This window comes from Dermacentor variabilis, chromosome 9, assembly GCF_050947875.1.
Source record: "Dermacentor variabilis isolate Ectoservices chromosome 9, ASM5094787v1, whole genome shotgun sequence".
NCBI lineage: Eukaryota > Metazoa > Arthropoda > Arachnida > Ixodida > Ixodidae > Dermacentor > Dermacentor variabilis.
Window position 1 is genome coordinate 55,391,629 of NC_134576.1, and position 13,883 is coordinate 55,405,511.

Below are 13,883 nucleotides of genomic sequence, written 5' to 3' on the forward strand. Positions count from 1 at the left end.
TGTCATCTGACATCACCTGGATCTTTCAACAGAGCCATTTCATGAGACATAATCCCCTAAGGTGCTTCTGCGAAAATAGTGAAGAGTGAAAAAGTGGCGAAACTTTTAGGGCTATAGTCCACAGGAGGCATGGGTGGAGGTAAAGGCACACCGTTTGTAGATGATGATGATAATTCACTCTTGCTTCCAAAGGGGCATGGTTAAGCTGCACATTTGCGACACGTGAAGCATGACACCACCAGAAAAGAAGTCAACATCACATGAAAACCACTAAAAAACCTGCCATACACAAATGAACAAATTATCCCGCTAGGCAGCACAGGTTAGCAGGAAAACTGCTAAATTGGCAACACTGGTCGAAGTCCTGGTTGCCATAGCTGCATTGTGATGAGAGCAGAATGCAAGGACACTTGTGTACTGAGATTTGGTGCCTGTTAAAAGAAAACCTGAATTGTTGAAACTGAGCCGCTTCATACTTCCGATACATTTCCTGTACTGTATGACCGTAGAGTATTGACCGGGCATTTCCGACTTGTCATTTTTTACATTAAGTGGAGATCCTGTACTTCAAAACATCCCTAAAAATATTGACAGGCCTCAGGGAGTCCTATATAATTTGCTATAATAGCCTCTAATAAACCACTTTAACTTTTACTTCTGAGGAGGTCAATGTGTTGCGTCATTACAATGCAGAAGGTGGCCATGCGGGAGCAGGACATCGTAACACTCTCGCACTTGCTCCAGATTTCTCGATCACCTGCTGTGATGGAATTCATTGCACAGACTGATGTTGCAGCATAGCAGTGAACCAAGGGAGCTGGAGTGAATGAAACAGCACAATATCCTGTTCCCATGCGACTACGTTTGGTTCCATAACGTCACGACACATACACCTTCTGTGAAATGAGACAACCTGGTTTGTAGAAGAGATATTATAGTAAATTATTTATGGCGCTGTGAGGTTTGACAGCATATTTTCTGAGGTTCTGAGTTCCAGTGCCTCCACTTGATGTAAAAAAATCAGGCTTTAATTTTTGGAACTAAATACCCACAAATCTACCAACAAGTAAATAAATCTCAGACCACGTGTTCGCTAGTAGAATGCTACAGTTACTGAGCTGCTAACACAGGCCTCACTATCTTGCGTTAACGATTGTAACTGACAGAATACTAACAAAATCTTTCAAGTTGCATCAGCTATGACAGTACAACTCGCTGTGATGACAACTCAGTAAAGCTCGGTGTGGTGTAACAGACCTGGTGATTGGGCTACAGATACACCATTGTCAATAAATGGTACACAAACAGGGCAATCCAAGCATGAATTTCATGTGAAGGGTCCGTTTGTAGTCCTATAGATGATGAAATGACTCATTACACTGTGCCTAAAATTTTGAAAAAAAAATTAACATATAATTGTTTTTTTCTAGAAATATAATCGCACGTTACTTTTCCACTATCACTTTGCCACTACTTTCCACTATCCATTTCCACTATTTCTGTGCATGGATTTAATGTGCTGTACTGTGAGGACAGACACCCCTACTCTGAATTTTCCAGTAAACCTTCAACTACCATTTTAACTCATGTTCTTAACACGAAAAGTCACATATATACATAGGTGGAAATAGCAGTAAACCTCGAATGACATTCATACATTTTTTACTCACAGCAGTACTCGGTAGAACAGGCGAGTCTTTCAGCGCAGACTGACCTGGGCATCACTGAAGGGCTTTGACCGAACGGTCAGTGCAGCGAGGTCCAGTGTGTCCCGGAACCGGATGGGCACGTGGAGGTTCTGGAGCCGTTCGTAGCAGTGTCGGGCAAGTCGGTGTGCACCGAGGTTACGGCTCTGCTTTGACAGCGCGTAGAGCACACCACTGCGGTGCACATGTGTCAAGGGTGCAAATCGCACTTCACTTTCTGCACCTTACCATAAGTGCGTCTACCGACACACAAAACAGGCACACAGATCTTCATTTATTCTGTTGTGCTAGAGAAAAAAGAAATTATGTGGCACATGTTGGAAACTATGCAAAGGGAAGCTCACAACAGCTCATGCGTGAGCTATTGCATTGGTCGTTTCTCAGAGCGCACGATTTTGCGTGTTCTGCACGAGAGCACCTGATTAGTGGTATAAGTCAGTGCCACAGTCACGAGCATGGAGGCAGACGCAGGGGAATCAAAGAGCGCGTTCGTGCATTACAACTATGTAGAAAATGGCTGATAGTTTCGCTTTCTGCGCAAGCGAGTGCATAACGTGGGAACAAGTAGATGAAATGGAAGTACGTCCCTCATGCTATGGCACAGATTAGAACAAAGAATCACGGGCATTCAGTTCGTAGCTTTTTATTATTTCTCTAAATTTTAAATCATCTATTGAAGCAATAGATCAAACAAATAGTTGATGTTGCCTTGAATAATTCTTGAAGTGACATGTCGCTTTGAGTGACGTCACAGCACTGCAGTTTACATAGGCGCACTTGTGCAATTGAGGTCGACTCTCCGGCTGGGAGCACAGTGCGTAGTGGTGTAATACTTTGCAGACGTGATCATTAGCGTGCATTTTATGCACTGCGCTCGTCAGCTCAAGATGGCCAGAGCTGGTGAGGGGCCCTTTAACGAACTGTCAAAGAACAACCTTTTTTCCTCCTTACTTCCCATGCCCCTGAAACTTGTTCTTATTGCATCATACAGGTGACTCTCATTAATCTGTCGCAAGTTTTAAAATGAAGTCAAATGAAGTTTATCAAAAGTGTAACAGTTGTAGGGTACACTTTAGGAGAAAGGCAAAAGGCAATATGCCTGACGAGGGCTGTCCCCCAACAAACAGTCGTAGCATTTGATAGACAGCAGCAATCATGCCTCACTACAGTGAATATAAAGTAAGATCAGTCGCGCATTATGAAAATGTGCATTGAATGACACCATCTAAGATCTAACAGCTCTTACACCCAATACATAAACTAATTTCTGTTATGCAGCAACCACTCTTTGTAAGCCCTAAAAGAAGTACTCTCGCAGAAAATGTTTAAATGCATTTGTTCATGTTAAGAAATTGTATAACTTGAAATTCAAATGCTTGCACTGAGTTATCCAAAAGGGCGTATTAACAAACAGGGCAAAATTAATGGATTCAAATATTTTTATTGCTTCAAGTAGCAATAACTATACAGCCTGTCATCATTGCATCAGTATTCTGTAGACCTGAACACTACCATCAGTGCTGACAAAATTGTTAAAAGAGACATTGCCCAGGACACAGCACATGTCGTCATCATCACTGCAAGACAACTTGCTGCCATCACTGTCATTGCCTCGGGAACCAGCAGTGCCACAGTAAGGTGTGCTACCAGGCTAGTTGGTGTAGATCCTTGATGTGTGACAGTGCGAACGTAGACAAGGGACGGCACAAGAGGCAACACATTAATGACAAATGACCACGGAGCTATCCTGTTTGGGATGCGCAAGAAAGGATGCACCTGCTATTTGACAATGACGGGTGTCGGGTGTTTGTGTTGTGTCACTTATATGAGGAAGCATCAGTGTGAAATCGCGCGTACGCACCCCCATATATCTGTGTGCTCTGTTTAATAATTAAAGTCAGTTGGAAGTTAGAGTTTGTCTTCGTCTGTCGGCTCTTTCGCCATCCTGGATCCAGCAGGGCCGTTTCCCAGATTTAGTGTTTTCAAGTTTTTTAGTAACTGCTGCGCTAGTGATTAGGTGCTTGTGGGGTTTGAATTAACTGAAACGACATGCTTGCACATTCAAACATAACAGGTTTCCCTTCCACAGCAATGTATATTTCTTGCCAGGATTTTTCAGTGTGCGTTGAATTAGGTAAAATGTCTAATTAACTAATTTGAAATTGTCAGGAGTTGACTGTATTGTACTGTAGATAAAGCAATAATAATGGGATGAACAAGCAAGCAAAACAAGGCAGTACGTTCCTGAGCTGTCTTTTTGGGGTGCAGGACATGTCATGCCGGCAAGCATCCGTCTGCGTGAGAAAGCAACTAAGAAGGATACACCAGTGAAACTCCACGTATTGACTGATCCATAAGCTCATGGAACAGATAACGGGACATGTTGAACAGTGCTTCAGGCAGGTACGCTGTGAAGGGTTCTTCCTGAAAAGCAGACGTGGATGAAGATATAAAAGGATGCAAGCAATGAAACTAACAAGTATGCTACTATATTAAAACAAACTTCCTTGCCTTTCTTTTTCTTTCTGATGGATGTAAAAGAGGTTTCTTTGCTGCATGAACCTAAATTTCTAACAAGGTAACTGCATTCGAGATGAACCTGAAAGGGCCTTGGAAATCTATTTTGCTACTACCACTACAGTTATTACTCTTACTATTGTACAGCATACTCATTTACTGTTTACGGAATGTGTAATTACTTCAGTTCGAAAATTTGTTGCGGATTATCATTTCTAATATTTTTATAGTGTACGTGTTTACTGTTCACACGAACTGTAATTCCTTCGTTTCTATGTATGTCGATAATTTTTGTGTATGCTTGTATTGCATGCTTTAAGATGTATATACAATCCCTAATATTTTTTCTCTAGCTTTATTGAAATTATAAAATTGCACGTGTTGTATACTTGCATTGTGCTGCCATCTACTTGCACATATATAGAGCTTTACTCTTTATTTTATACTTCATAGGAGCATTGGTGTAGCCAGTGGGGGAGGGGAGGTTGGGGGGTCCAACCCCCCCAAAATTTTCTGAGTAGCCCCCCCTCCCCCTTTCCCATGGAACAGAAAACTTTTTTTGGGCTTTGAAAAAGCGACATGGACGAAAGGGAAAGATTGAATGCGAAAGCAAGGTGAGGGCTAGTGGCGGTCCGAAGGGGCGGGGGTGGGTGTGGGGGGGGGTTGTCATGGGGGTGATCCCCTCACGCGCAGCTAAAACTTGAAGGTATTGTTGCTCCCCACCAGGCTTTCGTGTCGTTGAAGAGCTTCTCATGTCTGGTACATCACCGAATCGTAGACCATGCAGCGCGGAAGAAAAGCATTCCAAAAATATTGCGACTTGCTTGTCTAGAAAGCACATAATAAAGAACCCCCCTTCCCATTTTTTTGTTCCTTTTCTTTCCCTTGTCTCTGATTTTCATTATGTTAATAAATTTGAGAAGAGCTTGCTGTTAGGCTAGTTTGTACATCTGTTAGGAATGAGAACAGGGCAGAAAATGGGACAAGAAACGAAGACCTACAGAATGTTGATTGGTGCACAGCAATATATATCAAGGAAGGAGGTGCTGGGCCAGAGAAGCAAAGAAACCGCCACAACAAACGGGTGGGTAGGCAGGTAGGTGAATGGCCTTGAAGTCCACGCAGAAATATAAATATAGGAATGCCAGGGGCCATCGCACTAATCAACAACCCGGTGAATGTTGAAGAGTGCGACAGTGACTAACAGAAAAAAATATTATAAAGGAGATTTATTGGGGTTCGTAGCGATCGTCGGTCCTGGGATGCACCGAGCAGTTCCCGAGCTTGAGCCTCTGCTGCACGCTTGATGCTGCCGATGCTGCTGACTCTGTGCGCACGTTCGTTATCTTCCTTACAATGGCCCCGCGGAAATAAAGGAGCCATCCTGGCGACTTAGTTTTCTGGAAGGACGGTAGAATGGTGATACGGCTTGAGACGCTGAACGTGAACGACTTCGCGGTTACGACGTCGCATGTCGGACGGCGGCGTTAGCGGCTCAACCAGGTAATTGACGGGTGATGTTCTCTCGAGAACGCGGTATGGCCCATCATACTTCGGAAGGAGTTTTGAAGCGAGCCTAGGCGTGCGGTGTGGCACTAACAACCAAACGAGAGCGCCCGGGAGAAAAGTGGGAGTCGAGTTCTGGACAACGTGAACGGCTTTTTGACGATTCTGGTTATCCGAGGTGAATCGGTGGGCCAGCTGGCGACATTCCTCGGCATGTCTGGCGGCTTCCGAGATCAGTAGGCATTCAGATGGGTCAGGCTGGTAGGGTAGAATGGTGTCAATTGTGTGCGAAGGATGACGGCCGTAAAGAAGATAAAAGGGTGAGAATCCGGTAGTGGCCTGAGTCGCGGTGTTGTAGGTGTAGGTGACAAACAGAAGAACTAGGTCCCAATTAGAGTGATCAGGTGAGACATACATGGCGAGTATGTCACCAAGAGTTCTATTAAAGCGTTCCGTGGTACCGTTAGTCTGTGGGTGATAAGCAGTGCATTTACGATGAACAATGGTGCATTCAGCAAGCAGTCGTTCGATGACTTCAGATAAGAAGGCACGGCCTCTGTCGCTTAAAAGTTCACGTGGACCTTCGTGACGAAGGAGAAAACGACGAAGTATGAAATTGGCGACCTCTTGCACTGTAGCATTTGGTAGAGCAGCAGTCTCCGCATAACGGGTTAAGTGGTCTACCACAATGATTATCCACCTGTTGCCGGCAGGAGTCAACGGAAGTGGCCCGTAGAGCCCTAAGCCCACGCGATCAAAGGGTCGGGATGGGCATTGTAAAGGCTGGAGTTCACCGGCGGAGCTGTGCGGTGGCGCTTTCCGGCGTTGGCAGTCATGACAAGAGCGGACGAACTTTCGAACGAAATTGTACATTCCCCGCCAGTAATAGCAGTGTCGAAGTCTTTCGTAGGTCTTGAAGACTCCCGCGTGGCCACACTGAGGGTCGATGTGGAACGAGGAGCAGAGCTCTGATCGCAAGATTCTCGGAAAGACGAGTAACCAGGTACGTCCCTCTGGGGCATAGCTGCATCGATACAGTAGCTGGTCGCGAATTGCAAAATGAGGAACTTGGCGCCGAAGCGTACGTGACGCCGAAACTTTCGACGTATCCGAGAGAAGGTCTAGCAGAGATGCAGTCCAGGGATCATTACGCTGTGCAGCAGTGATAGTGTCAACGTCCAGAGAGGATAATGTACACTCGCAGGCGGAGTCGTCACTGGCCTTCGGGGGAAGCGGCGATCGGGATAGCGCGTCAGCATCGGAGTGCTTTCGCCTGGAACGGTAAACCACGCGGATGTCATATTCTTGGATTCGCAATGCCCAGCGGGCAAGGTGGCCCGATGGATCTTTGAGCGTCGACAGCCAACATAGTGCGTGGTTGTCGGTCACTACGCCAAACGATCGGCCGTATAAATATGGGCGAAACTTGCCAAGCGCCCGCACAATGGCCAAACACTCCTTTTCTGTAACGCTGTAATTCGTCTCCGCCTTGGTTAACGTGTGACTCGCGTATGCGACGACGTATTCTGTGTGGCCAGGTTGACACTGTGCCAACACAGCGCCAAGGCCTACACCGCTTGCATCGGTATGGATTTCGGTTGGTGCTTGAGGGTCAAAATGGCGAAGAATGGGTGGCGTCGTGAGAAGGCGGCGCAAGGTTTTGAAGGCGTCGTCACACGCTGGAGACCATGATGAGAGATCTCTAGCGCCGCCAAGGAGCTGCGTGAGAGGTGATATAATTGACGCCAAATTTTGAACGAATCAGCGGAAGTAAGAGCAGAGGCCGATAAAACTGCGTAGCTCTTTCATAGTGGTAAGTTTTGGGAATGCAGTAATAGCACATAGTTTCTCGGCATCCGGGCGAATGCCCTCCTTTGACACGACATGGCCTAAAATTGTGAGCTGACGAACAGCAAATCGACACTATTCAGGTTAAGTTGCAACCCGGCGTTGGTCAAGCAAGTGAGTAGGTGCTGGAGGCGGAGCAGGTGCGTTGCGAAATCAGGGGAGAACACCACAATGTCGTCAAGATAGCAAAGACAGATTTTCCATTTGAGGCCACGCAGAACATTATCCATCATTCTTTCAAATGTATCAGGTGCGTTGCAAAGTCCGAAAGGCACGACGCTGAATTCATACAAACCGTCTGGTGCAACAAAGGCAGTTTTTGGGCGATCGGCCTCTGCTATCGGAACCTGCCAGTAGCCTGACTGCAAATTCAGCGAAGAAAAGAACTCGGCTCCCTGCAAACAGTCCAGAGCATCATCGATGCGTGGTAAGGGGTAGACGTCTTTCAGCGTGATCTTGTTCAACCATCGAAAATCAACACAGAAGCGGATGGAACCGTCTTTTTTTGTGACGAGGACCACGGGAGAGGCCCATGGGCTTTGGGAAGGTTGAATGATGCCTCGACGGACCATGTCATCGACCTGGTCTGCAATGACGCGACGTTCCGTAGCGGACACGTGATATGGTCTTTGTCGCAGCGGTGAGTGAGAGCCAGTGTCGATGTAATGCTCGACCGTCGATGCACGGCCAAGAGATGTTTGAGCAACGCCAAAAGAACGACGGAAGTGCTGAAGGATTGCGAGAAGTTGAGATCGCTGCGAATGCGTCAGATCTTCGGCGATGAATGGGCTGAACACACCAGTCCATGTTGAGTCGGGTACGGAGGGCACTCAGTTCATGGTTGGCAGCAGAAGGCACTTCGTCAAGGACGGAGACAATTCGTGTTGAATCGACCGACTCGACGTAACCAAGGCTTTCACGGTGGAGCAGTGATAGTGGCGACGAAAGATGATTGGAAATGGGCATCGTGCTGACACCGGCGGCAAGGTCAAGAGCTGCAAAGGGCAAAGGTAGCGCTTTTCGGGTAACAAAGTGATGAGAGGGCATGAAGAAGACCGTCCCGTCGGATATGATACTACAGAAGACTGGTACGACTGCTGAAGAGCGCGGAGGAATACAGGCGTCTTCTTTCACGACAACTTTAGCGGCAGGATGACCATCGACGAAGGCCAGGTGACCAAGGTGGTAAAGTTCAATCTCAGCCCGAGCGCAATAGATGATGGCATTGTGGCGTGAGAGAAAATCCCATCCTAGAATAACGGCGTTGGAGCACAATGAAAGAACTATGAATTCAATCGTGTACAAAACGTCCTGTATGGTCACACGGGCAGTACAAGCAGTGGTAGGGCGAATGGGTTGAGCACTCGCCGTTCGGAGCGACAATCCAGGCAGAGACGCCGTCACTTTACGAAGCGAACGGCAAAACCTGGCATGCATAACTGAAATAGCGGCACCGGTATCGACGAGGGCGACTGTGGCGACATTTTTGCTAAACACATCAATGACATTGGCAGGTAAAGGAGGAGGACTTCGGCATGTCGATACTTGCGCAGTTCTTGCTTCAGGAACTGCATCGTCTAGTTACCCTCTTCGTTAGAGACGGGTCGTCGACGCATAGGGGAAAGCGATCGGCGACGTGGAGAGGGTGATCGGAGGCGTTCGAAGCGAGGACGGCGATCAGTCTGGGAGCGAGCTGGTGATGGGTCGCAGGGTCCGTAAGGCGCATTTGAATCAGGCGGCACATAGGGCACTCGGCGATCGTCATCGAAATGCCTGCGATCGATCGGCGGCGGCAGAACCTTGCGACATGACCAGGACATCTACATGCGAAGCATATAGGGCAATTGTCCGGCGTACGCCACGGGTTAGCGATGGCAGTGGTGTTCCAGGGGTTGGGAGGGGGAGGGCGGTGCACAGGCTGCTGGAAGCGACGCACGGGCACACTGCGAGGGGCCATTGCAGCAACTGTAGCATAAGTGACTGGTGTAGTCACAGCATCCTGGTGGTGAACAGCCGGCAGCGCTTCTGCGACCTCTTCATGGATCACGTTACGGAGATGAGACAGTAAAGTGCTAGCAAACTCCTGAGTGTCGGACACCAGAGATATCTGTCGTGCAACTCCTTCGTGGACGAATTCCTTGATTTGGGTTATCAGGGAGGCTTGTTCTGGGCCGGTGGTCAGGCTGCAGAGTGACGCCGCATTTGGTGTGGGATGTCGCCTTGTCAGCTCGCTGCTTACGTAATTCATCATAGCTCTGGCACAAGGTGATGATGTCGCCAAGAGTGCGCGGGTCTTTGGCCAGAAGCATCTGGAACGCCTCATCATCGATTCCCTTCATGACGTGCTTGATCTTTTCCGCTTCCATCATGGCAGCGTTCACATGCCTGCACAAATCTAGAACGTCTTCTATATAGCTGGTGAATGTCTCACCCGTGTCCTGTGCGCATGTACGCAAACGCTGCTCGGCTCGTAGTTTCCTGACGGCGGGTAGGTCAAATACTTCGGTAATCGAGGTCTTGAACGCCGACCACGTTCGGATATCCTTCTCATGGTTTCTGAACCAGAGACTGGCCACGCCCGCGAGGTAGAATGATACATAAGCCAGTTTGTCCGAGTCATTCCATTTGTTGCGAACGCTCACCCGTTCATAGGACGACACCCACTCTTCAACGTCGTTGTCGTCGGTTCCGCTGAAGATAGGAGGCTCCCGCTGGCGAACGGTGCCAGCGCAAGGAGCGGGTGGCGATGGAAGAGTCTGCTGGTCGGCATCCGGCATGGCGGGAGGTAGCGTCCGAGAACGGAGTTCCAGGATGGTAGAATGGAATGTTGCCCCGCACGGCTCCACCACTTATAAAGGAGATTTATTGGGGTTCGTAGCGACCGCCGGTCCTGGGATGCACCGAGCAGTTCCCGAGCTCGAGCCTCTGCTGCGCGCTTGATGCTGCCGATGCTGCTGACTCTGTGCGCACATTCGTCATCTTCCTTACAATATTAAGAAGGGGAGCGGGGTGATAGATACAAGGAGGGGAGTGGGGACACATGCATAAAAGGCGTCATGAATGAAGTTGGCAGATAATTATGGACCTAGGGAGAGCGTCTCGTCATTGCCCGATGCTCAACACGAGACGGCTGTGGCTAGTCGTCAAGCTGAGGCTCACCTACCCCATCGTAACACGTGCTGCTTGTTGCAGAGAGCGCACCCTAATTAAACGTCTCAGCAATATTCAGAATAGACGGGTGTCACCAGACACGACACTTTCAAATCTCTCGGAGCTACTGGCCCTTATTTTACTGTGAACTATGGACGCCGTAATTTTCACAGAAGCTTCTAAACAAGGAAGCAGCCCTGCTTCACACTGTCTGCCTCATCAGTTCCCGAGTGTGATCGAACAACAATATGCGTCACGTGATGACTATGTACAACACCATAATCACAAGTTACTTCCAAACATCTCTTCAAACAAGTAGGACAGCAAGGCATCAAAAGTGAGTGAAACTTGCAACATATCATACTATCGAAGTTTTAATGCAAAGCTTCGTTCCTGTATTTTTAAATGTAGAGTAATATAGCATGCTCACAACACCGAAAGCATGATTGAGTGATAGCCGACTTGCACAATAATGCCAGCCCTCTTCTGTATGTAACCGTGGCCGTACCACTCGCTAGAAGATCTGACTCGAAAACAACGCTTATCTTCACTGTTACCTGGGCTGCAACAAGTCTGGCCTGCGAAAGAGACACACAATAGTGTGCTATCTTGTTTTTGTTTGGCCCTGTTTTTAGCGCCGTTCATTTTTCCAAGTCATGTACCAGCTAAGTCATCAACATACATTACATAAATGCATCAATAATTCGTAAACAAAATTTTTTAAAATATCATTTTTAAATATCGCATAAGGATGATATCATAATTTGATGTGAAGTGGCTGCACACCTTAGAAATGAAACATGTTTGTCAGAAGTTAAGCTAAGTGTTCTTTTGGCAACGCAAAGACGTGTATCCTCATTGTTAAAGCATTCTTGTTCGGGGAGTGCTAGAGTTTGTCTTTGCATGGTGTACGACCTCCAAATGTGTAGACGCTGGCGCCCGATTGGATACTGACAGCCCAATGTGTCGTAGCCACTTCGCTCGCAAGTTGCCTTGCAGAGGGGCACGATGCCGCAGCTTGACACGTCAACGATCGCTAAATTTGCAGCCCACAATGTAACAAGGATGATCCATGGCACTTGCAAAAAGAAAGCTCGAGACCAACACTGACTGTGCAGGTCACATCAACACAGAGAATGTTGTGACACAAGCAGACGACACTTGTTGTGTGCCGGAAGTGCTTGAGTGTAGTGACAAATTGTCAGTGTGTAGTCCGTTTCTGTTACATTTTTATAGAAACAAATTAACCAACATTCCAGCTATTATAAACAACATTTGTTCACGATAAAGTTAGAAAAATTATCGATGACATAACCTGGGTAGCCAACTGGAAACTCGACCAAGTGACGTCAACTGGGCTAACTACGTCAGTTGGCAGGGGGCAACTGAAAACTCGGCAGAGAAGCGCCGCTGCAATTGGCAGTGATCAGCATTTTTAAAACCTTACGTCAAATTACAGTAAAACCTCGTTAAACCGTACCCGCTTAAACAGTAGTTTCGTTTTAAAAGTAGTAAAGTCAAACCCCCGACTCAGCAGCCATTGAACATAATGTGTTTCGTATCCGCATCAACCGTACCAGCTTACTGCGTATGCATCGGTTAAAACGCAGCGTTTGAACTTTTCGTCGTGCAAACACGGCGCTGCGCCGTCTCCATCGGGCGGCCCGACAGAACAACACGCCTCAGAGATCGGAACAACGGCCTCCAAGCGCCCTGTGCGTTTGCGCGTGAAGCCACATCAACATCAACATCATTTTGACGCGGTCTAGATAGAAAGATGATTGAGTTCCTACAACAAGTTTATACAGATAATGAGGTAGAGATAACATGGGAGGGGGAAACTACAAAGCCAGCTAAAATAAGAAGAGGTCTCAGGCAGGGCTGTCCATTGTCGCCTCTGCTCTTTATGATCTGCATGAGCCAAATGGAAAAGAGACTAGAACAGAGCACAATAGGAACTGACATAAGCTATATGCTGGAAGGGCAGAAGGTAGCTCAGGTACTAGCCGGACTGATGTATGCAGATGATATTGTACTGCTTGCTGACACCCGAGTAGGGCTACAGGAACTAATGAGCATATGTGGAGAGGAGGGGGGAAAAATTGGGACTACAATTCAGTAGAGAGAAGTCTGGGATAATAGTATACAATGAAGAAAGGGGGGAACCATTGGAAATACAAAGCACTAAGATTGATCATGTTGAAAAATACAAGTATTTAGGCATATGGCTAAACGAGGGCAAAAAGTACTTGGAAGAACAGGAAAAAATTATGATTGAAAAAGTGAAAAGGAACTCAGCTGTAATGAAACACAAGGCACTTTGGAACTATAATAGGTACGAGGTGGTTAGGGGCGTATGGAAAGGGGTTATGGTACCTGGCCTCACATTCGGAAATTCAGTACTGTGCATGAAATCGGAAGTTCAGGCATGCATGGAAACGAGACAGAGAAGTGTAGGCAGGTTGGCCTTAGGAGCACACGGGAACACCCCTAATGAGGGAGTGCAGGGGGACATGGGATGGACGTCATTCGAAGGTAGAGAGGCAATAAGTAAACTAAAATTTGAACAGAGACTCCCAGCACTGGAGGAAAAAAGGTGGGCAGGAAAAGTGTACAAATATCTGTACATGAAAAGTTTAAACACAAAGTGGACACTCAGAACGAGGAAGCTGAGGAATAGATACCTACAGCCGAGGGAGGGGGTCCAACGTGGTTCTAGTGTGGGAAAGGAGGTGAAGGAGATGGAAAGAAAAATGTGGGAAGAAAGAATGCTCGGAAAGCCAGCGCTATCAATGTATAGGTCACAAAAACAGGAGATTAAGAGAGAGCTCCTATTTGATAACTCGCGGGGCAGCTCACTATTATTCGAAGCCAGGACGGGGGTTTTGAGAACGAAAACATACAGGGCTAAATTTGAATACGTGGACCTTCGGTGCACAGCTTGCGGAGCCGAAATGGAGACCACTGAGCATATAGTGCTGAGATGCACAGACCTTCGCCCGACCCTGGCAGAGGGAACAGTGGCAGATATGGAAGGGGCATTAGGTTTTCCCGGGGAACGAGGGCAAATAGACGAGAAAAGAGTGGCAGTAACGAAGGGGAGGCTAGAGGATTGGTGGAGGAAGTCAAGGGAGAGATAATACAATAAACCGGGGA

General features: G+C 47.4%; 1 protein-coding gene across 5 annotated transcripts in view; it reads right to left on the minus strand.

Annotated features, from left to right (window-relative positions):
- Oseg1 (intraflagellar transport protein Oseg1) overlaps positions 1–13,883 on the minus strand; it is an 88,486-nt gene that overhangs the window by 15,673 nt on the left and 58,930 nt on the right. For 4 of the 5 annotated variants that reach the window (XM_075704291.1, XM_075704290.1, XM_075704292.1 and 1 more), the window contains 2 exons: positions 4,030–4,130; positions 1,715–1,880 (listed from right to left, as the gene is read on the minus strand). In XM_075704291.1, coding sequence (XP_075560406.1) covers positions 1,715–1,880; positions 4,030–4,130 — 267 coding nt within the window. Of the gene's footprint in view, positions 1–1,670; positions 1,881–4,029; positions 4,131–13,883 lie in introns of all 5 variants that reach the window. The other variant, XM_075704294.1, reaches the window with a different exon arrangement.